The sequence below is a fragment of the Saccopteryx leptura genome, chromosome 5 (genome assembly GCF_036850995.1).
Source record: "Saccopteryx leptura isolate mSacLep1 chromosome 5, mSacLep1_pri_phased_curated, whole genome shotgun sequence".
Classification (NCBI taxonomy): domain Eukaryota; kingdom Metazoa; phylum Chordata; class Mammalia; order Chiroptera; family Emballonuridae; genus Saccopteryx; species Saccopteryx leptura.
In genome coordinates, this window is record NC_089507.1 from 218,132,817 (window position 1) to 218,160,615 (window position 27,799).

Genomic DNA, 27,799 nt, shown 5'->3' on the forward strand with positions numbered 1-27,799 from the left:
AGGACTGGGAACCAGGGTTCAAACAGAAGCCCCGTACAGGACTGTGCACAGCAGCTCTGTTCCAAACAGCCCAGACGGCCCGAGGCACAGCCACAGGAGGAATGAGGCACCGGCTGGATGAACCTTGAGCACAAGAAGCCAGACAACAAGGCTACCTACTGTATAATTCCATTAAAAAGCACATCCAGACTAGGCTGAGTCCACAGTGACAGAAAGCAGATGGGGAGTGGCCAGGGTCAGGGGAACGGAGAAAACAGGGAGTAACCACTTAAAGAGTACGAGGATTCCTTTTGTGGTCAAGAAAACATTCGGGAAGTCCAGTGATGGTTTCGCATGACAATACAAAGGTACTAAACTATTTAACTGAATTGCACATGTTGTTTAAAATGGCCAGTTTGATGCGCAATGCACCACAAAAACGTCATTTACTGCGTATCTGAAACTCAGATTTAACCGGGCATCCGAGATTCTATCCGGCAATCCCAGCCCTACCTTAAACCCTGCTAACATTTCCCAGGCTCTTCCAGAGTTCTCCAGGAATTTCCAACTCATGCCTTAACTCTTGCTCATCCCCACAGGTGTGCAACGCGTGGGCTTCTGCTGAGAATTCACGTTCAAACTGCTACTGTCAAGGTCATCAAGTAATATCCAAGTTGCCAGGTCTACTGGGGATTTTTCAGTTTTGTCTTAACTTACAAACTGACTTACAAACCCTCTCTTTTAAAACACTCTTTTGCCTGACCCGCGGTGGCACAGTGGACAGCCTCGACCTGGAACGCTGAGGTCGCTGGTTCGAAACCCTGGGCTTGCCGGGTCAAGGCTGATACAAGAAACTACTATGAACTGCTGCTTCCTGTTCATCCCCCGACCCCTTTCTCTCTCTAAAAATCAATCAATAAAATATTTAAAATAAATAAATAAATAAAATACTCTCCTCTCTCTCTGGTTTCTGAAAAGTAAATCAAGTTGTATAAGATTCTTATTTTGTAACAAAGTATATGAAAACCAACTTTTAAAAGCTGGCTTCAGACTTCTAACTGCACTTTATCCTAAAAATTCAAAGTAACAGCGAGACAAGATTGGTAGACAGAGAAAGAAAGAGGAGATGGAAATTACTTGAAAACAGGACATTTTAAGACGTTTATTATTGACCTGCACGAATCGGCAGCAACTTTTACAGAGGGGTAGGTTACAATCCACCCACAGTGACACACGCCACCGTCCATGTGCCACAGGCTAGAGCACAATCAGGTCTCCACAAAGCGTGACTTTGCTACAAACCCACGTCCCGGCTCTGACGCCTGCTTTCGCCACACCGGGCCCAGGGCTCCTGTCCGCGGCACAGGGGAACGCAAAGGCCAGAGTCAGAGGGCCGCGGAGAACACCTTCTCGTGGAGGAAGGCCAGCTTCTCCAGGCGGGTGCGCGGCAGCAGCGGGAGCCACTCCCAGGGGGCCAGCTCCACCACGCGGTACCCCAGCCGGCCCAGCTGCCTCCGCTTCATGTGGTGCAGCCCGAGCAGGCGCCGGGACCCGTAGCAGTACTGGTTCCTGTTCGTCAGCTGAACGGCCAGCTTCACATGGGGGGCCCGCACGCAGGCTGGGGGGCCCGGGGCGGCCACCTCCGTGGCCCCCGCCCCGCCCATCACCCTGTGAAGCGAGGTCCCCAAGGGTCCGGCTGCCCCCGCCCTCTCTACCTCCACGGGCCGCTGCCCCGTCTGGGACTCAGTTTCCCCGTAGCCCCGCCCTCCTGACTTGCCCCCGAGTAGCTGACTCATCAAATCCTCCGTAAGACTGACTCCCACGTGCTTGAGCTTGAATGCGGCTCCACCCTCTGTGGGCGTGGCCTCTCTGTTAAAGGGTAACGGCTTCATGTCCGCGTCCAGCTGGACCTCTAGGTCGGAAGAGCGGGTGTGAGGCAGGACCATGTGGTGCTTGACGTACTGGGGCCCCCCCAGCACGGTCTCCAGTAAAAAGAGCGCTTCCAGGAACTCGGGCTTGGAGGTCATGTCCTTCCTGGCGGAATTCCACAGCATCGCCGCCCCCTCCTGCTGCAGGTGCGAGCTGAGGCGACTGCCAGTGTAACCCGGACACTCGACGCCCACCGACCCGTCGAGAGTGTACAGCTCCTTGGTGAGTTCAAACTGACTTCTCTCCTGAGCCAGCCTGATGAACCCTGGGCTCAAGGCGAGATCGATGAGCTCCCCCGGGAAGTGCCCGGCGAAGGCCAGGCCCAGCAGGCAGGTCAGCAGGTGCTCCGGGTGCTGGTTGAACTCCGGCATCTTCCTGTGGATCTCGCTGACCAGGCTGGAGTAAAGCTCCTCCGCGTTGGGCGGCTTATAGTTCAGGGTTCCGAACGACCACAGGAACTTGGCGACATCTTTACTGCGACAGTACGCTACCCTGGGGGGCAGAGAAGCGGCCACGGCATTCAACACCCCTTCGTCCAGGACGCGCAAAGCGGAACAGGCGAGAGTCAGGTGCATGACCCCCTGGACTCCCAGGGCAGGAATCCGCTGAGGAGCAACCTGTCCAAATCGCTTCATGAAACTGACATGATCCACGTGCGTGAAACGGAACATTTTTAGAATGTTCACCAGGGCATAACTGCTCAGATGCTGCATGTCAGCACACGCCAAGTCTCCAATCTTCCGCATGACAAATTCGGAGAGGCTGCTACTTGATTTGAAGAACCCCAGACAGATGGCGCCCGCCTCCTCTAAACTGATCGAGTCTATATACTTGAGGATCAATGATTCCAGTTTTTGCATCAGGTCCGGGGGTGCCTGCCGACTCTCCCCTATGATATAGATCAAGTGGATCAGCTGGGACAAGGAGAGGTCTTTCCAGTGCAGGTTCAGGTAACTGAAGAAGATCTTTAAAAACCGAGGCGCTCTGCGGCCCAAGTACCGCCAGAGGTCTGCTACCAAGAGCAGCTGATCCACACGCATCTCCCACACCTTATGGCAGAACCGGGTTTCATACACATCCAGCAGGGGGTGGGAGTGCGGGATGCCCAAATCGACAAAGGCCTTCATAATACGGATCAGCTCTGGGACGTCCAAGAGCTGAATGTTCTTCACGCTCAGCTGGCAGAGCAGGGCGAAGCTGGCGCTGGAGCGCAGCACAGGGCGCTGCTCGGCGGGCACGGCGCTCAGCCGGCAGAGGTGATCGGCGATGGTCCGAGGCTGCAGGCTCTCTCCATGCACTCTGACCTTGTGCAGGATCAGTTTGCTCTCTGAGACAGACAGGGGCTGGCAGGGCTCCGCCTTGTTGTAGCTGTGCAGCTGGTACTCCGGCCTGAGCCGCAGGAAAACGCGGGGCTCTTCAAAGGAATCAAAAACTTCAACGCCCTCTTCATCAGCTTTCAGGGCCCCGGGGGAGCCCGGCTTCAGCGGACTGGCCTTGGAGGCCGGAGCCCGGCTGGATATCAAACCCAGGAGGGCGCTGCTGGTTGTCAGGACCCTCCGAGAAGAGGAGGTGCTGCCAATGCTCCCCACTCTGTAGGCAGGATGGCAGAGACTGCTGTGTCCCCTGGGCCGTGCGCAGCTCTCCACATTCCAGCACGCCGCACGCTGGGCTGCACTGTGGGCAGAAGGACCGCGCAGCGCTTGATGTCCTAGCGGTTTCAGTAACATGAGAGGGGCTGCCGTTCTGGTGTCAGTGCTGCTGGTTCTGGCTGTCGGAGCCCAGTCCTCCCAGGTCCGACCAGGCAGCTGCTGGTTCACGTGGAGCCTGATGACAGCCAGACGGGGCGGCGCTCCACACACACAGCCTGGGAATCTTCGGCACTTCACAAGAGCCATGGTCACAAGCGACTGGGCCAGATACTGAAAAAAGGGTAGATGAAGAGTAAGTGGTTTCCACCTATCACAATACCGAAACTCACACATTATAAGAAACGGATTAAAACTGTGCTGTCCACTTAATTGAGTTCAACACCAGTGAACGCCAAAACAAGACAGCACTGATCAAGGACAGACTCCGTGTGACCAGCGGGGTCCTACCAGACAGCTCTCGGGAAGGCTGCTCAGTCCAGACCTCCTTTCCAGCAGAAGGAGAGCAGCGATGGTTAGAGAAGAGACGGTTGCTCTGCTGACTTCCAACAGGAAGGCAGGCAGCTTTTTAGAAAGAAAGCTGGGAACAAAGTTAGCAACCGATTCCATCTCTGTGATAGCAATGCTTAAAGGACTCATAGAATAAGAAAGCGCCTAAAAGATGCCATGCTAAAACCAAGAGTAAAAAGTGGGCTTTAGTGTAAAGTTTAATTAATTACACTCGCCCTGGCTGGACAGCTCGGCGGGTTAGAGCATTCTCCCAAAGCACAGAGGTAGCCGGTTCGATCCCTGGTCAGGACACATGCAGGAGCAGATCAATGTTCCTCTTCCCCCGCCCTCTCTAAAATCAATTTTAAAAAATCCCCAAAGCACAAAACTTCTGCTTACAGGATTCTGCTGCTCTTTCCACTCCCCACTAGAAGACGCCCAGCCTCCTCTCCGGAAGGCGTGTACACCAGAGTCTGAACCACGCTGTCGAGTGGTCACGCAATTGGGAAGTACACCCAGACACTCAGGCGCTCTGGTGGGAGAGGGCAGAAGGCCGAGGCCCTGTGGTCAGTTCGCTGGTGGAAAGCAGTCTCTCGGAGCTGGGTCCGGGTCCAGGACGCCCCGACGCACCTCACTGCCCTGCCCGGGGGAGGGGGGGCACAGCTCTCCTCCGGACGCCCCCGGCGGGTCAGGGGCGACGACCCTGCCTGTGAGCAGCACTAGCCACTGCTCCCGTGTGGCAGAAAGCGCAAGAGGTGACAGAATGGACGCTGCGGTGCTCCTGCTTTCTCTGAATGCTCACCATCCTTCCTTCCACTCAGAAATGCACAGCCTGACAGCCTGACAAGCAAAACTTACGGAGCCCTGAGCTGCCGAGACCCGGACCGGGCAGAGCCGGTGCTGCGGAGAATCGAGGGTCCTGAGGGGAGCAGAGGGGCCTCCTGCAATGCCTGCGCACCTGCCATCAGCCTCTTCCTTCCAGAGCCCCCAGCACACGGACCGGGGACCACAGGGCAGGTGAGGGGTTCTCTTCGGGAACTCAGCCAGAAGGGCTTCTCTGGGTGGCAGGAGCGTGTGCTCCCATTTCTCTGTGAACAAGCAGAATTCTTTCACATGAAATCATTCTAGACTTGGATCTCTGCTGCGGCCTGGGGAATCCACTCTGCACACCAACCATCAGTCTAGGGTCCAGATGCCACAGACCAGGTATCAGCAAACGGCCCAAATCTAGCCCTCCACGTTTTTGTAAGTGGAGTAGTATCTGAACATTGGCAGGCCATTCATTACGTATCATTTATAGCTGCTCTCTCACTAGAGGAGCAAAATAACTGAGCAAATGTGGCAGAAAATATACGGCCAGCAAAGCTATGAAATACTGACTGTCTTCTCCTTTACAAGAAGTTTACTATAGACCAGTAGTGTACTCCTATGCATGCAGATGGCCAAGCTTTGAAAAATTAGAAAAATAATACATTTTATTTTTTTTCCTTTACTATTTAGATGACAATTGGCAATTTATGCCTCAAAAGAGTCACTGGGAATCTCAATTAATACTGCAATACAGGCAGGTGGAGACACAATGGACCTCCCCCGTGGACAGAACAGGGCTTTTCAGAAGACCTGGTCCGGACCCTGGGCTGTAGACTTAGTCCAACACAATGTACAACTCAAGCCGCACACTACTCAGATCTGCAGTCTTTCATCTCGTCTTGGGAAACAGATCTGAAGAAATAATTTTAATAAAAGACAAATTTTTTTTTTTTTTTTACAATAGCTGTGCTATCTAAACAAAAAACAGAAAAAAATCCCCCCCAAACTGACTGCAAATGTTTACCCAGGAGGCGGCGGCTGGTTTATAAAATAAGTGTGTAGCAGGCATCAACACGAGACAGCACACACAAATGTCAGTGGACAAACAGAACTCAGACGGTGCCGGCACCTAAACCACACTTACATGAAAGGAAAGACGCTCTACAGCTTCTCCGTGGGGGAGACTTCGCTGCATCTTTGATAAATTAGCCTCCCCCTTTCCACTGGGGTTAAAAAGCGTTAATAGCCTGACCAGGCGGTGGCACAGTGGATAGAGCGTCGTACTGGGATGCGGAGGACCCAGGTTCGAAACCCCAAGGTCACCAGGTTGAGTGCGGGCTCATCTGGTTTGAGCAAAGCTCACCAGCTTGGACCCAAGGTCGCTGGCTAGAACAAGGGGTTACTCGGTCTGCTTTAGCCCCAAGGTCAAGGTACATATGAGAAAGCAATCAATGAACAACTAAGGAACCGCAACGAAAAACTGATGATTGATGCTTCTCATCTCTCTCTGTTCCTGTCTGTCTGTCCATCTCTCTGACTCTCTCTCTGTCTCTGTTAAAAAAAATAAATAAAAGGCATTAATAGAGAAGAGTAAAAGGATTAATGTAACAAATACCGCGCCTGACCAGTGGTGGTGCTGCGGACAGCGGATCAAGCATCGACCTGGAACGTTGCAGGTCATCATCTCCTCCAGCAGGAACCTGTTACTCTGTATCAGTCCACAGCTCTGGCCCTGGGACCTTCCTTCCTCATCATCCTGGGGCTTCCCTTGGCTTCTCCCCTACGCTGAACCCTACATCCTGCATCCTGGATCTCTCTTCCCCAACTTTCAAGTCTTCAAATGTGATAGATCTTTTTTTCTTGATACTGGGGCATCTTGTAAACCCTCTTATGTAGATTTCCCTCTGAAGTTTTGTGGGTTTTTTGGTTGTTTCAGAGGTTTTCTCTTTGCTCTTTCAGTAAGTAGTACAGACTAACAGTGGTCGTAGTTAGGATCCCAGACTGTGCAAGGAAGGCGGGGCTTCTGACCTCCTCAGTTTCTAACCCTCCCCCCAGACTGTTCCGTGTTCTCCCCCCCCCCCATCTGGAATCTGAGGCCCCTTCTTGTCTCTCCTGTCCCTAGCACTGTTCGTTTTAGAATGAATCAGTACCTGATGTCAGACCCTACTGTGTGCCTTGGCTGGGTACCTCTGGCAGGCTTCCTAAGTTTGCAAAGTCCTTTTCCTCGTCAACAGTAGGGAGCTGCTAACACCTACCTTACAGAACTGCTGTAAGGATGGGAACGGCCGCAGATAAAGTAGCTCATACTAGGTCTGGCACAGGGGTGCCCTAAGCCAACTGCAGTTCTTGTTATTTCCATCTTGGGACTTAGCCTGTATTTTTACAAGTGAATAGAGAGCTACATTAATTCAAAACATGGGACCTATCCCAATCAGACACTGATGTTCTAGCAAATGATTCTTTTTTTTTTTTTCTTTCCTTTTCTGCATTTTTCTGAAGCTGTAAACAGGGAGGCAGTCAGATAGACTCCCACATGCGCCCGACCAGGATCCACCAGGCACGCCCACCAGGGGGCGATGCTCTGCCCCTCCGGGGCGTCGCTCTGTTGGGACCAGAGCCACTCTAGCACCTGAGGCAGAGGCCACAGAGCATCCCCAGCACCCGGGCCATCTTTTGCTCCATTGGAGCCTCGGCTGCGGGAGGGAAAGAGAGAGACAGAGAGGAAGCAGAGGGGGAGGGGTGGAGAAGCAGATGGGCGCCTCTCCTGTGTGCCCTGGCCGGGAATTGAACCCGGGACCTCCGCACGCCAGGCCGACGCTCTACCACTGAGCCAACCGGCCAGGGCCGCAAATGATTCTTTCAAGGGGGGGGAGTGGGGAGAAAAGGCGGTAAGATGTGTTGCCCGTGTAGAGAAAACACGGCTGAGAGGGATAGTTCCTCCTTACTGAGGACCCCCAGGGAATCCAGAAGACCGCCGAGAACACTGTGAGATGCCCCGCAACTCCTGAAGCCTTCTACAAAGGCTCAAACAGCCGTGGCATCATGGCACAAAGCCCCTTTCCTAGTTTAAGTGCCCACGTATGCCCTGCTCCCCACCTCCTCCTCAGGAGTCCCTACGAACCAGAGTGGAGCCTCGCAGACCCCTGAAGCATGGCTGCCCAAACCACACCGAATCATATGATTTCACACGAGCGAGGACTCTTACCTTTCCACCTCCCAGGTACAGGTGTGGGTAAGGTCAAAAACAGCTTCCTTTTTAACTACAGTCCAGAAGTTAGAGGAGAGCCAGGAGGAAGTCGGCAGCCATGCTGACCGCAGATTAAGTACCTAACACCCTCAGAATATGCCATTGCCCAGATCTCATCTCTTACATACAGAGTGTATTTATTTACTTATCTATTTCTTTTTTGAGAGAGACAGGAACATCGAGCTGCTCCTGTATGTGCCCTGACCGGGGAATCGAACCAGCAACCTCTGTGTTCTGGAAGGCTGCTCCAGCCAACCAAGCTATCCAGCCAGGGTAGACCTTATCTCTTAATTCTAGTTTCTGCTGGAAAGGTTTGACCCTCTTCTGTCCTGATAAAATTGCCACAAATAAATGGATACTTCAAGGCCCTAGCCAGGTAGCTCAATTGGTTAGAGCGGCGGTTCTCAACCTGTGGGTCACGACCCTGGCGGGGGTCAAATGACCAAAACACAAGGGGTTACCTAAAGCCATCGGAAAATACATATTTATTATACAATACATTTTTAAATAAAATATGTATTTTCCGATGGCTTTAGGCGACTCCTGTGTTTTGGTTGTTTGACTCCCACCGGGGTCACGACCCACAGGTTGAGAACCGCTGGGTTAGAGCATCGTCCTGATACACCACAGCTGCAGGTTCAATCCGCAGCCAGGGGACATACAAGAATCAACCAATGCATAAATAAGTGGAACAACAAATCGATGTTTTTCTCTCTCTAAAATAAATAAAATAACTGGATACTTCAAAACTCTGTTTTGTTTTGTTTTAGTGAGAGATGAGAAGCATCAATTCAGAGTTGCGGCACCTTGATTGTTCATTGACTGCTTTCTCCTATGTCTCTTGACCAGGGGGCTCCAGCCGAGCCAATGACCCCCTGCTCAAGCCAGGGGCATTGGGTTCAAGCCAGTGACCACGGGGTCATGTCTATGATCCCACACTCAAGCCGGCAACCCCGTGCTCAAGCTGGTGACCTCAAGGTTTCAAACCTAGGTCCTAAGCATCCGAGGCTGACACTCTAGGTGACACTGAGCCACCACATGGTCAGGCTCAAAATCCATTTTTATCTCAGCAAATAAGTTATTGGGCAACCTTAAGAATTAAGAAAACTAACTTTCTCGAGGTGCTGGAGTCTACCGATGTGAGTTTACAAAGCTTTAAAGCCCCAGAGGGCTTAGAGGTCAGTAGCATGGACCCTTAGCTGTTAATGCAGATGCCAGCTGGGCTGGACTCTTCCGTGTGTATTTCCACACGGGCACAGCCTACAAGATGGGGGTCTACAGCTGTTAGGAAGGCAAAGCACTGGTGCAAAGGTGTCCAGGTCAAGATAAGTCCTGCCCGAAGGGCTAAGTCACACCAAAATCAAGTCTAACTGTCCATTCCCTCCACTTCGCTCCAGTTTCCATGCTTCACAATCACCTGGGAAACTTATTTTAGCTTTCGGGGCCCTCTCTTTCCCTTCTAATACTCTGCGTACGGCAAGAAGGGCCTGGGTAGAATCAGTCTGACAAGACCCCACAGACAGCTCTGTTAGAGCCGTTCTTACAGGGCCGGGTAAGACTGCCGTTAGAAAAGCTCTGACAACAAAGAGCAGAATCTCACGTTCTCTCTGCCCCTCTAAGCGGGACGACTAGAGGAATGACAAAATCCAGACAGGTGAAGAGAAGTACCTGTACCCCCCACAGCTACATGGAAAAAAGTTCTCATATAAACAGTCCCAAGTACCTATTACTGTTAACTCCATCCAACACTTGGTTTTAAATCTGTCTTCTTAGACACTGGGTCTTAGACACTGACCAGGCGGTGGCGCAGTGGGTAGAGCATCGGACTGGGATGAGGAAGGACCCAGGTTCGAGACCCCGAGGTCTCCAGCTTGAGCGTGGGCTCGTCTGGTTTGAGCAAAGCTCACCAGCTTGGACCCAAGGTTGCTGGCTCAAGCAATGGGTTGCTCGGTCTGCTGAAGGCCCGCTGTCAAGGCACTTATGAGAAAGCAATCAATGAACAACTAAGGTGTCGCAACAACAAAAAAACCCTAATAATTGATGCTTCTCATCTCTCCGTTCCTGTCTGTCTGTCCCTATCTATCCCTCTCTCTGACTCTCTGTCTCTGTAAAATAAATAAATAAATAAACAAAAAATTTAAATCTGTCTTCTTAGATTTGCAAAGCCACACAAATAGTGTTTCCGACAAGGGAAGGGGGAACTTCAAAATTCGTTGACATCAAAGTTGACTTTGTCTGCATGATGAAGGACAGAAAAAAATAAACCAACGAACGGGGAAGAGTGCCAGACTGACAGATCAGACCCGCATCAGGGCCAAAGGCCGCACTTTTCTCAGTTGTCATTATACGGCGCTGTTTTCGGGGTTTACCCTGGTCTCTCAGGCAGCTCTGAACGCACCCCCAAGCTTGCCCAGAACCATTTGGAGCGGTGAGTTGCAGGATCTAGTTCGTCTTGAAAGGCAGTTGTTGTAACTACTGGAAGTGTGCCCAACGTGCAGAAAACATGAATTTGGGTTACAGCAGCCACCAATCACAGAAGCACAAAACGTGAGCCATGTGGGTGTTAAAGCACCTGGCTACCAGCCCCACAGGACGCAGTGCTGGAGGAAACGGGTTGGGGGGGGGGTCCTACAGTGAGCGAGCAGCGAAGCCATCATCACCCCAGGAGATAGGTTCACCTAACTGCTGTCAAGAGCGCCCCAAAAGCTTCCTGAGTCAGGGCAGAAGGAGCTGTGTCATGATGTGCACATAAAGTGCACCGGCAAGGATGTCTCTCATTCCTGGAGAGAAAAACCGGGGGTGGGGGTGGGGGGGGGGGACACGGAGACAGCAATACTACCCTTCGTTAAGCTTTGTGCAACCAGGAACTGTTCACAAAACTGTACTGATATTTACAGAAGGCTCACACACATACACACACACCAATCCCAGTTCTAAGCAAAACACCGGAGGACCTCGCGGCACGGTGTGGCCCGGGGAGCGGCGGGGAGCCGCACCTGGACGCTGGTTAGAACACCAGGGATCTTAGACCCCCCCCCCCACCCACCCCAGACCTCCAGGACCGGAATCTTCTCGCTCCCTCAGGGATGCGCATGCATATTCCAGTGTGAGCAGAGAGAGGTGCCTCTCGCTACATTCTCGCGACGGCGCGGGGCGGCCGGTATTATTGTGACTACCGGCTCTGTCTCAACAGCTGGACAAAAATCATAAAAAATAAAAATCAAGGTTCGGATACAGCCGCCGCTCGACCAAGGTCGCAATTCTCCGGCGTGGCCGGGGGGGCGTCGCCGAACTTCTTCTTCTTCCCCGGAGCCGGGCCTGCGGGAGACGCCCGCCACCCGGACCTGGATGGACGCGCAGAGCCCCGGCCTCGGCGCTCGCGGGCGGACGGGCCCTGGGCCGGCCGGGAGACGCGGGTCACACGGCCCAGGTCGGGCTGGAGCGGCCGGCGCGACCTTCTCCCCGGCAGCCGCCACTCACCTGGGCCCGGCCACCGCGGGCACCGCGACCACAGACGGCGGGGGTGGGGGGGTCCCGCGGACTGACTCCCGTCCCCAGCACGGCAACTCCTCCAGGTCTACCCCAGCCTGGCTGCCCCACTTCCGGCCGACTGATTGCTACTTCCGGCTGCCGCGCGAACGACGACGGGTGCGGCCGAGGCTCAAAAGACTCTGTCAGCGTTTTTTTTTTTTCAAGGACGTTTTTTTCCTACTAGAAAGAGGACGATGCTGAGGAGTCAGAAGGAATCTAGGACAGCCGAGGGGAAACGCCGCCCTGGAAGGAATTGATGAAGCGGGGTTCGAATCCCGACCGCTATTCAGGGTTTCATGGCCTGGAGGGGGAGGGAGAGGGCAGTCTCTAGCTTTTCCTCTGTACAGGGAGGGTAATCATGCATTTAAAATAGAGATGTAATCGTAAAGTGCTCCCAAGAGAAGAGTTAGTGACGAATAGAAAGCCTATTAGGAGAAATGGAGGTGAGGAGCTGGAGGTGGAGGAGGCCAGTGTTAGGATGGGTGGGCCAGGGGGACCCTCCACCTCCCTAAATAGCGGAGTTCACACCTGAGTCGGCATAGGACCAGGAAGAGGCTCCACCGAGATCTTCCAGGGGGGGCCTGACCCCAGACTGCCTCCCCTCCCCCCTGGGGAGGGGGGGCGCTGCTGAGCTGCTGGCCAGGGTCACCACACCTTGTCAGTGCCTTGGCTGCTGGCCCATCTATCTTAGGGCTATAAAGAAGCCATGAGAATTGGTACTCCCTTTGGGGCGCTGTCTTGTCGGGAAGGCCAAACCAATGTGTAGGCAGGATATTCCACTGCAAGGCCAAGAGGGAACAAGCCTAGCATCTAAACTCCTGAGTTCTATGGAGGGCACTGTTAGCCTAGGTGGGAACATTTGGGGCCCCAGGCCACTGACACGGCTGCTCACGGAGGGATCTCTCACTGTGGCCAGACCAGGGCACACAGCTGTGGGTTATGACTCTGCCTTGGCCGGCAGAATCCAGAGAGAGCAGAAGGCCTATCCCCAGGGCACAGACCCCCTTGCTCCTAGGCAGCCATGGCAATTTGGTTCTTCTTTGCCAAATAAAGACTCGGTATCTCAGTCTTCCTTGAGGTGGGGAGAACGTGTGACTCAGTTCTGGCCAACAACGTTGAAAGAGAAACGTGCTGGTAACTTTTATTGTCCTCATAGAACAGTGCTGCCTCAAGGCCTTCACGGAGCTGCGGCAGCCACTTTGTAGCATGGTGGGAACAAAGTGCTAAGAATAGGAAGGTAAGAGGATGAACAGTCTAGGTCCTCGGTGCACCAACCCCTGTGACACTTAAGATGCCTACTAGGGGGCCCTGGCCGGTTGGCTCAGTGGTGGAGTATCGGCCTGGTGTGCAGGAGTACCGGGTTCGATTCCCGGCCAGGGCACACAGGAGAAGCGCCCATCTGCTTCTCCACCCCTCCCCCTCTCCTTCCTCTCTGTCTCTCTCTTCCCCTCCCACAGCCGAGGCTCCATTGGAGCAAAGTTGGCCCAGGGGCTGAGGATGGCTCTGTGGCCTCCGCCTCAGGTGCTAGAATGGCTCTGGTTGCAGCGGAGCGACGCCCCAGATGGGCAGTGCATTGCCCCCTGGTGGGCATGCCGGGTGGATCCCGGTCGGGTGCATGCGGGAGTCTGTCTGCCTTCCTGTTTCGAACTTCAGAAAAATACAAAAAATAAATAAATAATAATAAAAAATAAAATAAAATAAAATAAAAAGATGCCTACTAGACTTGTCAGGTGAGAAAAAATAAACCACTCTTTACAGTCCCACTTATAAGTCAGGGTGTGCTACTTGTAGTGGAATACGTTCTTGATTGAAGGGTCTTTGTAAGGACGACAGGTGAAATGATCATAAAGGACAACACCTGCCTCTGGCCAGCAGCCTGGTGTCCAGATTCTGAGCTGAAACCAACTTGAAACCCTTTTGGCGACATTCTTCCCCCCCCCCCAATGTTTATTTTATTAATTTTAGGGCGAGAGAAAGGGAGAATGAGAGAGATAGGAACATCGATCTGTTCCTGTATGTGTCCTGACTGGGGATTGAACCGGCAACCTGTGTACTTTTAGGATGATGCTCTAACCAACCGAGCTATCTGGCCAGGGCTTGGGCAACATTCTTTTATTGTTACTATTATTTTTAAGATTTTTACTTTTGGGCAGCGTTCTTAAAAGAAGGCCCCACTGGGCAGAAATGTGGAGCCATCACTCCTCCCAGGCACCACAGAAGAGCTTGGGCTTTGAGCCAACCTCCGGCACGGCCCAGTGAGCACCTCCAGTCTCGTGCCTCCTCTGGGGAATCTGTTTACTCCCGCTTTGCCCTCCACACCCCCTTCACCTGCAAAGACACAAACAGGCCAAAGAATGCCACTCAAGAGGCTTTCTCCATTTTATTTCTTTGGGAAAAGAAAACAAAGTCTTTCCATCACATATGGTAGAGATATATATTTATATATATTTATATATAATTTCTTTTGTGGTTGGAAGTCCCAAAGCTGAGTCTGTTAATAATTTTTCTTTCTTTTTATTTATTTATTTATTTTCCTACTCACGCCTTCTCTTCTTCCCCCTGCCCCTGTGGCCCAGGCCCGAGTTCTGGGCCAGGTGCACTGAGGGGTGAGTGGAAAAGGGCAGTGATGACCAGGATGGGCCCCCTAACCCAATTCAGAGCTCGGTGAGGGCCACCGGAAGGGGCTGTGCAAAGAGACAGAGGCCACAACAGAGGGGCACTCCTATTTTCACGGGGGACGCACAGCTTGTTCAACAGTCACCAGTCAGGGGAGGAGGCTGGTCAGGGGTTAGGGCACTTGCTCACAGTAGTTGCCAGCTCTTTCTACCCTGCCCCCAAACCTTGTCTTGGGGGTGGGGGGTGGGAGGAAGAGGCTGAAAAGAGAGAAATACAAAGGCCGAGCCTCCTCCAATTTTTATTGCTGGTGAATTAGAAATTTTGCCTTTCCCTTCCTACTTTGGGGAGATGGACTCTGAGACGGCCCCCAGAGGAGGAAGCCATATTGGCTGTCCCAACCCCACTGAGGGCCATGCCAGGCCTACACCGGGCAAACAGTGGACTACCTCGGGGCCTCGGGAACCCAAGGGTCAGTGTTCCTCTCAGGTCAGCCTTCTTCAAGGGCAATCACAACCACTCCCCCAACCCCCCAAAACAAGGGCCTCAGGCTCAGGCTTGGGCCCAGTGGAACTTGGAAGTGGGCAGTGCACCAAATATCAAGCAGAATTTTCTACCGGAAGAAAAGGTGAGGTTTGAGGGAAGAGGTGGCCTGGGACAATGATATTCAGAGCTGAAAGCAGAGGAGGCTGGGGGAATGGAGTCGGGAAGACATCACAGACACTCGTGACCTCAGGAACTGGGTGCAGGGAGTGCCTGAGAGGCAGGCAGCACTTCATAGCTATAGATAGAACCAGACAGTGGCCCAGGGTGTGGGGTCAGCCAAGCAGACGAGGCTATTGCCCTTGGATCCTGGCCAGAAAGGGGGTGTGGTGGGGGTGCAGGTGGGGATGGGGGGAGAGCTTAGAAGCCTCCAGGGGACCCTACCCAGGAACAGGAGGGCAAATCTTTCCTGGGCACTAAAGCCTCCAGCCCCAGCCCATCCCTCCCCCAACACACACAAATGGACACACACTCAGGACCAAGCCAGGTTCTGAGGCCTGAGCCCACGAGACCTCGGGGGGGAGGGGCTGGGCAGGTAGCCCTCTCAACCGCAGGCAGGCCATCTGCTCCCACTCGTCCTGCCAATCTGCCCAGGAGAGGGAGAACAGGGCAGGAAGGAGAGAGGCCAGGAGCCCCAGGTCTATCCACTTCAGCAGACCCCATGCAGACCCCTCAGGGTCCACGGCCTCGGGGGTGAGCACAGACAGAACGTCACTGGACACAGGGTGGCCACAGCAGCGGGCCAGACCCTTCGGGGCTGGGGCACCTCACGGCACTGCAGGCCTGCCGCCTCCGTCCCCAACGAGGGAGGGCCCCACTCGCCTGCCCTCCCCCTGTCTGTGCCCTCCCCGCGCGCGCGCGCGGAAGGAGACTCCGAGTGGGCTGCCTGCAGGGGCAGTGGTCGCGCTAGGACAGCACTCAGTGCAGGGAGAGGAGGAGGGACCTGGTCACAGCTGCTTTGAGAACCTCTTTGGTCTGGGGACACGGGGAAGGTGGGGAAGCACGATGGTGGTGGTGGTAATGGGGGGACCCTGGGGACTCTGGCCTTTGACAGGGCATTTGTCAAAAGTCCGCACGCCCAGGTCAGGGGTCAGATTTCTGTGGACTCGATGCGCTCGAGGCGGGAGGGGGTCCAGGCTTTCTTCTCCTCGCCGTGCTGGGGGGTGGGTGTGCTGGCCCCCCCCGCAGCCCCGCGTTCCCGCAGCCGCCGCTCCAGCTGCTGGTTGCGCTGGTACATCTCCACGTAGCTCAGCTGCAGCTGCTTCTGGTACTCGATGACCTTCTCCTTCTCCTCCAGCCACACGCGGCGCTCCTCTGCGAAGCTGGCCCCCTGGCGCTCGCGAGCCCGCCGCTCCGCCGCCAGCTCGGCCTGCAGCCGCCCCACCTCCCGCCGCAGGGCCCTGGTCCCGCTCTCCCCGCCCGCCTCCACCTCCCCATCCAAGGAGACCGAGGAGGCGGCGGCGGCCACCCCGGCCTGCCGGCGCATCTTGGCCTCGTCGCTCTCGCAGGTGGCGAGCGCGTCCTGCGGCTCGGGGGCGTCCACGGGGGTCAGCGCCGGCTTGAGGCAGGAGGCGGGCAGCTCGGCCTCGGCCAGCTCCAGGCTGGCCTGCTTGCTGCCGAAGGAGTCCCTCAGGCTGAGCAGTTGCTCCTCCTTCTCCCGCAGCGAGGCCCGGCCCTCGCGCAGCTGCGAGCGCAGCCCCACGATCTCACTCAGCTTCTGGGACACGTCGGCCTGCGAGTCCTTCAGCTGCTGCTTGAGGAGGGAGATCTCCCCGGCCTTCTGGCACACCTGGGGCCGGGGAAGGGAGGGGCAGGGGGGGTGAAGGCGGAGCTCCGCTCCCCCCACCCCGCCCCTCCTCCCAGCTCCCGGGGGCACCAAGCTTCCCCAGGGCATTGCACTGACCAGAAGTGACACTCAGGGTCCCTTCTGGGCTCCAGACGCACAGGGCCAATCCCAGCCCGCCCAGGGCCAGCTCTGGTCCTCATCCATCTTGTGCCCCGCCCTCCTCACCGCGCTCCCTCCCCCGGGCGATCCCGGTGGCCCCAGAGGGACAGAAGTAAGGGGAGCCCGGGGAGAAGGCCCAGGCCCCCTGACCCGCACCTCCCACTTAGTCTCCTCCATCCGGGGCAGGAAATCGGCCTGCTCCTTCTGGCAGGCGGCCACCTTGTCCTCGAGCTCTTCCCGCTGCCGCATCAGCCGGGCCGCCTCCTCCTGCAGCTGCTTCTTGTCCTGCTGCAGCCGCAGCACCTGCAGCTGCAGGCCCTGCTGGGCGCGCTGGGCGCGGCGGGCCACCTGCTGCAGCTTCCCGCTGCAGCCCTGCCTGAGCTCGGCCAGCTCGCGCTCCCAGGCCTTCTGCCGCTCCTCCAGCACCTGGGCCACCGCCACCTCGCTCTGCTCCAGGCTCCGCCGCAGGGCGGCCACCTCCTGCTCCTTCTCCCACAGCCGCTCCTCCAGATCCTGGATCAGAGCGCTGGGCGAGGGCGGCGAGCAGGCCGCGAACGGCAGGCCTCCACCTCCGCCCTCGCCCGATCCCAGGTGGCCAGGCCGCCCCACGGAGGAGGACGACCCGCTCTTGCTGGAGGCCCGCCCACTGTCGGAGGCTGCCAGGTCCTGGTAGCCCGACCCACCACCGCTGCTGGCACTGCCGCTCCCGCTGCCGTAGCTGGCAGTGCCGATGCGATTGATGTGGCTGGTGGAGGCACTGAGGGGCGCCAGGTGCTGGCTATAGCTAGAGCTGTAGGTGGGCAGGCTCGTCAGTGAGTTCCGGCCTGAGTCGGAGAGGCCGCCTCCGCCCCCACCTGCTGGGGTCATGGTCCGAGACTTATCCAGTCCACCCTTGAGGCCACCGGGACCCTGTCGTCCCTCAGGGGTCCCGCTGGTCTGTGGGGGACACAAGTTCTGCATGGAGTGGAAGTTCTTGGGTACAACGGGCTTGAAGGCTGAAGGCCGGACTAGCGGCTCTGAGCACTGAGTGAAAGCAAGGCAGAGGGCGTGGGCATCAGGGCCAGGCCTTTGCCTGGACCCCAGCCTCTGCCCTTTGGCTGAGACTTTTCAGCCCTCCCTCCCACTCCCATTGGTCTCCATCCCAGGAGTCACTCAGGGCTGGGCCTCGACCTCATGGCCCACCCAAGCCCAGTTTTTGCCCTGGACCCACCAGCTGGACTTGGCCCGCAAGGACCCGCCCTCCAAGCCCAGCCTCCATCTTCCCTTCTGGGCTGCCTCTCACCCCCAGAAAAAGGCCGGGGAGACTGACCTGGTCTAGTTTGCCAGAGGTGGCCAGGAGCTTAGGTGGGTGGCTGGGCTCACGATACTGGGGTGGGGCCTTGTCACTGCTGCTGCTACTGCTGCTGCCGCCGCTGCTGCCCACCACATTGCCACAGACGTCCGTGTGGTCACTGCCCCGCAGCTCGCCATTGAGGTAGAGGGAATTGGCGAGAGCTTTGTCCTCGGAAGGGTAGCGGCCTGGCCTCTCCCTGCCAGCCCCACTGCCACCAGCACGGGGGCCGGGGAAACTGCCCTGGCTGCCCCCACCCCCCGTGCGGGTGCCCACGCTCTTCATGGCGAACTCCTGGGCATGGGCCGCCCCACTGCCCACACTGCCCATGGCCAGGCGAGGGTCTGGGGGTCCGAGTTCAGAGGGCCGCGGGGCAAAGGCCAGGAGGGGGTCCCGCCCTGAGTCAGCGCGCACAGGCAGGGTCTCCAGCTTCGCCATGACTGAGCCAGGGGGGGCACTGTGGGCAAGGTGGGAAAGCAGAGATTGGTCAGACCCCCCCCCCCAGACCCCTCACACCACACCACACCAGCTAAGTCAGCCCCAGCAGCACCCACACCGTGCCTCTCACTGTCCCCTTCCCTACAACAGAGACAAGAATTCCCCAGCAACTAGGTGACAGGACGGGGCTGAGGGAAGGGTGATGATCCCTCCATCACAGGGCCTGCCTGCAGCCCACCTGACAAAGCCGAAGCCCCGGACACCATGCACATCGCCCCCCCACCCCCCAGCGTCACTCAACTCTGTATCTCACTCCTCAACCCCCCCTTCTCCATGAGCCTCCCAGACTCAGTGGCCCCTGCCCCTCTTCACTGCAACCTCCAGAACTTAAGGCTTCTTTATCCTGGGTCTGGGCCCCTACACCCCAACCTCCCGGGCGGGGAGATGGCATTGGAAGGGGACGGCAGTATCTGAATCTAAGAGGGGACCTCAGAAGTCAGAGCAAAGAGAGAAACCCACCCCTACCCAAAGATGGGGGTTGGGGTCCTTCCCAGCGCCCTACCCTAGGGTGTTGCAGTCAAAGGCAGAAGCGGCGGCTCACTGCCGGGCAGGCTCCTCTCCTGGTCTTTCCAAGGGGGGTGAAAGGGCCGACAGGTCCTCAAGCTTGGGGCCCTCCGAGGCCCGGTCTGCAGGGGCCATGCGCCTCACTCTCACAGTCGGGGCTGGGCCCGAACCAGCTGCGCGACTTTGGACGAGCCAACAGAGCCATCCTGGCCTGCAGTTTTCTTCGCTGTGAAATGGGAGGAACGAGGGACCTACCTCGCAGAGCTGCCACGTGCCAAACACCCCCAGGCTACAGGCGCCAGAGAGCATCGGGGTCGCAGAACGGGCGGGAGCAGGAGCTGCCTTTGCAGCGCGCCCCTGGGCCACTACAGGCACGCCCCGGCCCCTGCGGCCGGCTGGGGACCGCGGCTGCAGCGCGTGGCCAAGGAGCGCTCCCACAGGTCTTCCCAAGTGGGCCGCACCGAAGCTTGACACAGAGCGCCCCCGCCCCCGCGTCTGGCCCTCGGCAGAGAACCCCAGCCGGCTGTGGCCGGGGCGGAGGACGCAACGCCGCCAGCAGCCGGAGCCGCCGAGCCTCCCCCGGGGCCTGCCTTTCCCACAGGTGGGCGGGGATAGGCGGGGCCTGCGCTCCCTGGGGCGCCCCCGTAGATCCCGTGCCGCGGAACCCCGCTACAAATTCACTGCCTCCGGGAAGACTTCCAGGATTACTCCCCTCTCCCACTCCCTGTGGACCTTGACCCTGCTCAGTGCACCGTGAATTCCTCGGCGCCCCTCAGTGGGCGTGCACCCCCGCCCCCCAAGGTCAGCACACAGAAACAGGGCCAGCAGGGCCTCGGGTTACCTGTGCTCAGGGAGGCCCTACTTCCTGGTTCCTTTGTCTCAAGTCCGCACCTGGGAACACCTGTCCCAGAGATCCAAACAGTCCAGCCTGGCAGGGGCAGCAGGCGCCCTACAGACACTGATCCCCTACTCCCACCGGAAGCCAGGCAGGGAAGCCTGCTCGACCGAGGTGAAGGCGTCTAGGTGGTACCCCACAGCCCCTTGAACACGCCTCAGACGGTCTTCTACCCCGATGACCTCTTCTAATGTGTCCGTCCTACCAGGCCCCAGACCAGGGGAGCCGGACGCACCACTACTCCCCTTCGGCCACCTTCAGACCACCACACCCGGAGTCACAGCCCTGGGTGGTTGGAGAGTTCGCCACCAAGCTGGTCTGCGCTGCCTTTGTGAAATTCCACTCTGTCTCGGAGCCAGCTCCCTAGGCGTGGAGAACAGCACTGTGCCACCTCCCTCCCTCAGCCAGCCTGTCACCTAGGGCCCAGGAGACACACAGGATCAGCAGGGGGAGACCCAGAGAGAGCGAGGACCTTCTTATTGTGGTGGCCTAGGAACCTGCCTCTGGGGCCTCACCCGAGTCCCTGCTCTGCCTCCACTCCCAGCATAGGCCCGCCCGGCTACCCCTCGGCTCAGAAACCCCCCTCCCATTCTAATCATGACCCCCTTCTCTCACCACCCCTGCTGCAGGGTCAAGAACGGGCCAAAAGAGGACGGAGGCTGAGCAGCCTGAGGTTGGGAACCAGTAGGTAGACCAGGGCAGGATTTGGGAAGAAGAACTGATACAACTTCATACAGATGGGTTTCAGGTGGTAGGGGCAAGAGAGGGTCTAGGCTGGGGCAACAGGGTGGGTGTGACACATTTAACACGACATAGGGGGAGAGTGTTTGGGGGAGGAACAGGTGACTGGATAGGAGACAGGCATCATCAGCATTCCAGGGTAGTGTGCGTGGGTGGGGCCCAGCAACTAGCGAGGGTAACCGAGCCCCAGAAGCCCGAGAGACAGTGTAGGAGCAGGGAGGAGGCCAGGAGAAGGCAGGCCCCCTAGACCAAGCTGTGAGGGGGCGCCTTCAAGAATGTGGGCGCCATTCTGGCCTTAGAAAGGAACCGGGCAGAACTGGGGTCGGAGAGTATGCCCTGCATTTGGACGGTGTCTATGAGAGAGTGGTCTCAGCTCCCTCGGGGCAGAGCCAGACTGCGGGAGTAGAGAGGTCTGGAGGGAAAGGTGGAAAGCTCCCTGCGAAGAGAAAGCCAGAGAAGGCAGGCGCTGAAGTGGTTTGGGATTCAGGGGCTTTTTTTTTTTCTTCTTCTAATTTTAAAATTAAACGTGGTAGAAACCTGAGTGTGTTGATATGCGGAGGGAAGGCACCCATAGTCAGATTGGAGAGCTAGGCGAGGGTGGGGGGGCACCAGAGGCCAGGGTGTGGGCAGGAGCCAACCTCAGACGTGATCACGTTCATCAAGGGAGTGATCGAGGATAACGTTCGCAAAGCTGATTTGTAAACTCAAAGGTGCAATGCCGGCATGCACTACTCCTACCTCCTGTGAAATCCAGGAAAGAAGAATCAGGTGGTTGGGGGCAAGGGAGGGTCTGGGCTGGGGCAACAGCATGGGTGTGACACATTTAACACGACATGGGGGGAGAGTGTTTGGGGGCGGAACAGGTGCTTTGGGGAAGACCAGAGAAAGAGGTCTGGTGCATACTGGATAGGAGACAGGCATCATCAGCATTCCAGGGTAGTGTGTGTGTGTGTGTGTGGGGCCCAGACCATCATTCCGGGCTGGTCATATACCACCCTGCTCCACTGTTTCCCTAGAGTGTGTGTGGTCCCCAGTCCGGCGTGGATACCCAGAGTCCCGGATGGAAACGAGGTCCCAGGACTGTCTCCTAAGCCTCTTATATTTGTGCTTTACCTGGGAATCCTTTACTGCCAGCCCCAAGCAGCTCTCCCTCAAGCCTCACTCCCCCAAAAGCTTCTTGCCATAATTCTAATCTATCGTGGCTAATCCCACGCAAGCCTTCCCTGACTCTTGCCTACTCCCAGCTTGTCTCCTCAAAGCCCCAGCAGGGCAAGGAGCAGCATATGTTTCCCTGGCTAGGCAGAAACTGAGTTGAGCTTGGTCTGTGGGTCAGAATCCTGAACTGCCCAGGTAGCTGAGTGTGTGGCCTGCAAGGAGCAGCCTCGTGGCATCAGCTCGACAACCTGGACGACAGCCTGATGTCTGACTCTACCTCTGTCTCTGTCCCATCAACCCTCAGTGTCTGGGACACAACTTACAGCATTCGCAGTCACAGAGGGGCTAAATGGATCCTGCCTGTAGGTTACATGGGCAGGCCCCTCCAACCCACAGTGACCGCCTGGCCCCTCCCTCCCGGTGTTCCTCCCAAAGCTTGGAATGCCCCACTTTCTCTTGGGGTCTCGGAGGTCCCAAACCCAGCCCCTTCACCTCCTAAAGATTTCTTGCTGGGGGCTCCTCCCTGACCTTTCTCCCCCTGCAAACCTTTCCCCTGCGAAACTGCCAGGGGACTCTTTCTTAAAGGGCAAAGCTGATCTTGTCCCTGCTCTGTCCAGATTCCTCCATGAGTGCAGTCGCCTCGTGGGAGTTCAGGAGGCCTAGGCCCCAAGGATAAACTAGGGGTGGGCTGTCTGCAGGCTCTGGCTCTTTCACCTCAGGTCCTCACACCTGCTCACAGGAGAAACCTTAAGGAGCACATGTATTCTGGGTAAAATGCCCGGCATTCCTCTCAGCCCCCGGAACCAGAGCAGAGCTGGCAGCAGGGCCCCCAGAGCCTCTGGCACTGCCCATCCTGCCGCCCCTGACCGGAGCCCCTCTCCACTCCCACACACAACCTCTTCCCAGATCTCTGCCCATCCTGCATCCTTCAAGGCCCAATCCAAATGCCGCCTCTCTGGACAGCAGCCCCCACAGCCCATAGCGAAGGAGGGTCTCGGAGCACTTGGCTCAGGCTCCTTCAGGGAGATTTCACCCTGAGGCTTCCCTGGCGCTGACCTGTGGGTGCCCAGGGGGCACAGATGGCAAAGTCCTGGGGATCTCTGGGCTCTGGCACTGAGGGAATGCAGAGAGAGTATGTAAGGGATGGCTAGTAATGGGTAATGCAAACAGGCAATGGATCCAGACAGGAAAACCAGGAAGGTCTTCCGGGAAGAAGGACTAAAAAAACCAGAGATCAGGGGGCACTGTAAATCTTTCGGGGGTGCAGAGGTCTCCAGAACTTCTTGGTTGGGATGCGTGAGGGAAGAGCCATCTTCCTTTGGCGACAGCGGGGGAAGAGGGCCCATTCTCGAGAACCTGGTTCTGATGAAGCCCATGTTTCAGGGCTGTGGGGGCTGACAGCGCCCCCACCCCCCCGCCACCCGGCGCACACACGCGCGCACACACGAGTCTCTGCACGGAGGGGTGGGGGTGTTCGCCATTCACCAACAGCCCACAGCCCGCAGCGCCACAGATAGAGACCCCCCGGCCACACGCCGTCCCGAGAAGGTGCCCGGGGGTCTCTGCGGCGGGGGAAATCCCGCCCTCACCTCCCCGTGCTCCCCAACGCGGGTGGCCCCGGGGGGCGGGGCGCAGAGGGAAGAGGTGACATAATCCGGGCCGCACCCCCTCCGGCCTCCATCGCTCCCCAGGCCCCACGAAGCATACATGACATCATCGGCCTCATCTCCACTCCTCTCCCCCCGACCCCGGGACCCCGGCCGCGGGACGCGCCCCCTCCCCAGCTCGGGGTCCCGCCGGACGGCTGAGCCTCGCGGTGCAGAGGGCACAGCGATAGGTCGGAGCCGGGAGGGGCGCCGCGGGGGGCCTGCCTCACTTACTCGCTGCCTCAGGGTCTGGCGGGGGGGGTGTCTTCGGAACCGACGCCACCGGCCCGGCTCACTGGCGCAGCCCGAAGCCCGCCCGGCGGGGCGCGCGGCGCGGGCCCGGCTCGGCTCCGCGCCCCTCCCGCTCCCCGCCCGGGCCCCGCCCACCCGCAGCTGCGGCAAACGCGGGCCCGCCCCGGCCACGCCCCCCGGAGCCGCCAATCCCCGGGCCGGGGCGGGGCCCCGGGCTTTAACGCTTTGCTCGCTGCGTCCCGGCCTGCGCCGGGGACCCCTCCGTGCACCTCTCCAGGGCGCCGCGAGTCTTCCCTGCGCCCCCCTGTCCATCGCCCGTTACCCCCAAGACCCTTGGGCTAAGCCCCCCGTCTCTCCAACATCCCCAACGTGGCCACGCCTTCCTGAACCCCACATCGGTGGCGACGAGAAGCGGCCCTTCTGGTTTGGGGAAGGGGCTCCCGACGCCGAGCCCAGAGCCCCATTCCTCTTCGGCGCCCGCTCTTCCGCCGCGGTCTCCCAGTGGACACCACGAGACCCTCTGAAAGTCTGCACGTGGGGGCGGGGCGAGCCGTCACGGGTGGATCCGACACCGCCGTGGGAAGGCCCGCCCCCGCGCGGGGACCGCAGGAGGGTGTGTGGGGGGAGGCTTCCAGGGGCCTTGACTGCATCTGTCAGCAAACCGAGCCCATTGGAAACTTGCTGCTCGGGAATGCTCACCGTCTGGGGGGAAAGGCGAGCGACCAGCGGAAAAAGATGCCCATTACAGTCCAGCAGGGTTGCAGCGCTTTCACCTTGTGCCCTGCACGTGGGAGGAGGCCCGACCCCGTCCCGCAGGCCTCGTCCTGGGGTGAGAGAAGGAGGTGGGGACTTCCTCCCCAACCCGGAACAGCAGCTTCGAACGCACGTGCCGTGCTGTGTTCTATGCAGGGAGTGCTCATCCCGCCTGGGGTGGCCCTGGAGGACTGCCTGGAGTAAGAGGTCTGCCGTGGAACTAGGATCTTAGCCTTAAATAAGGCGGGAAAGCAAGTCAGGCCTCTAAGGTTCAGCATTAGCAAAAGCTTGGAGGTACAAGGGGTCTGCCCTAAAACCCCCGCAGTGCCTCCACTCTGGCTGAGATTTAACCCATTGTATCTCTGCTGTTATAGCTGATTTGTTTGGTTCTCTGTCAGCCTATTTTTTCTTAAAGTATTTACTTTACTATTTTCTGTTTTCTGAATTTTTTTCATATTTGCTTTTCTCTTCTATAGGGTTTGCAAGGCAGAAAGCCAGTTTTTCAATTCTCCTGATGCTTGCCTGTAAGTTTACTAAATAAAAACACAGTTTATAGTTCACAAGTTATTAGTCAATGACAAATAATTTATTTTTATATTTCTCTTCACACAATTTCAATGTGCCTTTCCACCTCCTGGCCTGCTACTCTCACACCTACTTATATTTAAGTAATCCAGGATGACAGGCCCAGCTTTTGTTTACACATTTTTTTTTTTTTTACAGGGACATAGAGTGAGTCAGAGAGAGGGATAGAGAGGGACAGACAGGAACGGAGAGAGATGAGAAGCATCAATCATTAGTTTTTCATTGCGCACTGCAACACCTTAGTTGTTCATTGATTGCTTTCTCATATGTGCCTTGACCGCGGGCCTTCAGGAGACGGAGTAACCCCTTGCTGGAGCCAGTGATCTTGGGTTCAAGCTGGTGGGCTTTTTGCTCAAACCAGATGAGCCCGCGCTCAAGCTGGTGACCTCGGGGTCTCGAACTTGGGTCCTTCGCATTCCAGTCCGACGCTCTATCCACTGTGCCACCGCCTGGTTAGGCTACACTTTTTTATTTAATAAATAAATTTTTATTAATTTTAATAAGGTGACATCAATAAATCAGGGTACATATATTCAAAGAAAACCTGTCCAGGTTATCTTGTCATTCAATTCTGTTGCATACCCATCACCCAAAGTCAGATTGTCCTCCGTCGCCTTCTTTCTAGTTTTCTTTGTGTCCCTCCCCTCCCCCCCTCCCCCCCTCCCTCCTTCCCTCCCCCCGCCCCTCGTAACCAACACTCTCTTGTCCATGTCTCTTAGTCTCATTTTTATGTCCCACCAATGTATGGAATCCTGCAGTTCTTGTTTTTTTCTGATTTACTTATTTCATTTCATATAATGTTATCAAGATCCCACCATTTTGTTGTAAGTGATCCGATCTCATCAACTTTTTTTTTTTTAAAGCCACTAAATCCTCTTTTCAGTCCTTGTTTTTGGCGTTTGCCAGCCCTCTGTTATCAATGTCATTGCCAGTTTTTTTTTTCATGCTCTAAGTTTTTTTTTCTTTCCTCAGACCCATGTCTCACTCCCCTGGTGATTTCAGGGAGGGCTCCTGAATAGCATGTTTTGTCTAAGCCTTGGTCTTGGGTGAGAATGTTCTCTCCTGTGCAGAAAAAAAAAATGGTACCGAAATGGTGGCTTGACTTTGAGTCTCAGACTCTTCCCCTCAAGAGTCTCTTGTCCTTATCCTATTGTCTTCTGGCTTTTTAAAATGGTAGCAAGTACACCTGAAACTATACATAGTTGACCCTTGAACAACCTGGGTTTGAACTGCAGAGGTCCACTTCTATGGGAATTTATTTTCCAATTTAATATATTGGAAACAAAATTTTTGGAGAGTTGTAACAATTTGAAAAAAAAAAAACTCACAGGTGAACCTCGTGGTCTAGAAATCTTAAAAAAAACTTTTTAAAAGTCAGGTATGTCATAAATGCATAAAATATATGTAGATGCCAGTCTATTTTATCATTTACTACTATAAGCTCGTCACTATAGACTATAAGGTCTATTCTAGAGTTCAAGTTTATCTAAACAGGGGCACACAAACACAGACTGTACATGGTGCTGTTCACAGCTGAGAGAAATCTACACAGATGTAAAGATGTGGCATGTATGTATATGGTACCGAATATATACTAATCAACTGTTTATCAGGAAGGCTTCTGCTCAGCTGAAGACTACCAGTAATTAAGTTTGGGGGGACTCAAAAGTGATATAAAGATTCCCAATGGCGCTGATGTCCCTAACCGAAAGTTGCCCTAGCCAAACAATTTTTTTTTTTTTTTTTTTTTTTTTTATTTTTCTGAAGCTGGAAACGGGGAGAGACAGTCAGACAGACTCCCGCATGCGCCTGACTGGGATCCACCCAGCACGCCCACCAGGGGGCGACGCTCTGCCCACCAGGGGGTGATGCTCTGTTGCGACCAGAGCCACTCCAGCACCTGGGGCAGAGGCCAAGAAGCCATCCCCAGCGCCAGGGCCATCTTTGCTCCCATAGAGCCTTGCTGCGGAAGGGGAAGAGAGAGACAGAGAGGAAGGAGGGGGGGAGGGGTGGAGAAGCAGATGGGCGCCTCTCCTGTGTGCCCTGGCCAGGAATCGAACCCGGGACTTCCGCATGCCAGGCCGACACTCCACCACTGAGCCAACCGGCCAGGGCCCTAGCCAAACAATCTTGATCGAATGGACCAGGTGGCGCTCCTGCTCTGCCAGTCTATGGAGTTATTCAAACAAGCCGATCGCAACCTGATGAGGTCACCTCATCCTCTTACTGATACAAAGCCCCCCCCCCCCCCCAGAGCTTCTGGCTGTTCACTCTGGTCCAGAGTGAGACACCTTTGTGGCCCCGTGTGGTTTGCGGTGTCCTCCTCCCCTCAGCTGTGGGGATATGTAACTAATGACACTGCTGTCAAGCTCACCTGCCCAATATCAGGTCTTGTGTCTGGCCGTCCCTCTCACCCTCGGGTGGGAATCCCTCCCTCCCTCCCTCACCAATGTGGCAGAGGGGCGGCCGTTAGAACAAGAATCTATCCTCACAGCAAAGCTAGGGAAATAAAAAAAAACTGAGAAGAGTCTGTTAAACTGACAAAAATAAGAAAGACCGATGATCTCCCATGTTAGCAAGGGTGCAGGGAAACAGGAACTCAAGTGTTTTTGAGCGAATATACTGGTACCTTTGGGGAGGACAATTGGGTAAGATATAAAAATGTGAAATGTGTATGTTCTCAGACCCAGCAATTCTGTTTCTGGGAA

The 27,799-nt window shown here is 56.2% G+C and overlaps 3 protein-coding genes across 5 annotated transcripts in view; all 3 read right to left on the reverse strand.

Moving 5' to 3' along the window:
- UBOX5 (U-box domain containing 5) overlaps window positions 1-11,711 on the reverse strand; it is a 29,922-nt gene extending 18,211 nt beyond the window's left edge. For both annotated transcript variants that reach the window (XM_066384291.1, XM_066384289.1), the window contains exon 1: window positions 11,581-11,711. The gene's annotated coding sequence lies outside the window, so the exon portion shown is untranslated. The remainder of the gene's footprint in view (window positions 1-11,580) is intronic.
- FASTKD5 (FAST kinase domains 5) lies at window positions 1,132-11,695 on the reverse strand. Its single transcript, XM_066384288.1, has 2 exons — window positions 11,581-11,695; window positions 1,132-3,827 (listed from the first exon to the last, which is right to left on the reverse strand). Exon 2 carries the CDS (start codon window positions 3,801-3,803, stop codon window positions 1,365-1,367), a length of 2,439 nt encoding a protein of 812 aa, XP_066240385.1. The 5' UTR covers window positions 3,804-3,827; window positions 11,581-11,695; the 3' UTR covers window positions 1,132-1,364.
- A 2,284-nt stretch (window positions 11,712-13,995) lies between the features above and the next one.
- On the reverse strand, window positions 13,996-19,509 carry LZTS3 (leucine zipper tumor suppressor family member 3). Of its 2 annotated transcripts, none has more exons than XM_066384293.1 (4): window positions 19,145-19,509; window positions 18,042-18,535; window positions 16,889-17,755; window positions 13,996-16,576 (listed from the first exon to the last, which is right to left on the reverse strand). In XM_066384293.1, the coding sequence occupies exons 1-4, from the start codon at window positions 19,371-19,373 to the stop codon at window positions 15,878-15,880; spliced, it is 2,289 nt and encodes a 762-aa protein (XP_066240390.1). In that variant the 5' UTR covers window positions 19,374-19,509; the 3' UTR covers window positions 13,996-15,877. The 2 variants fall into 2 exon arrangements, with proteins under 2 accessions (XP_066240390.1, XP_066240389.1); XM_066384292.1 differs by having other exon boundaries at window positions 18,042-18,519; window positions 19,063-19,172.
- Window positions 19,510-27,799: the final 8,290 nt, after the last annotated feature.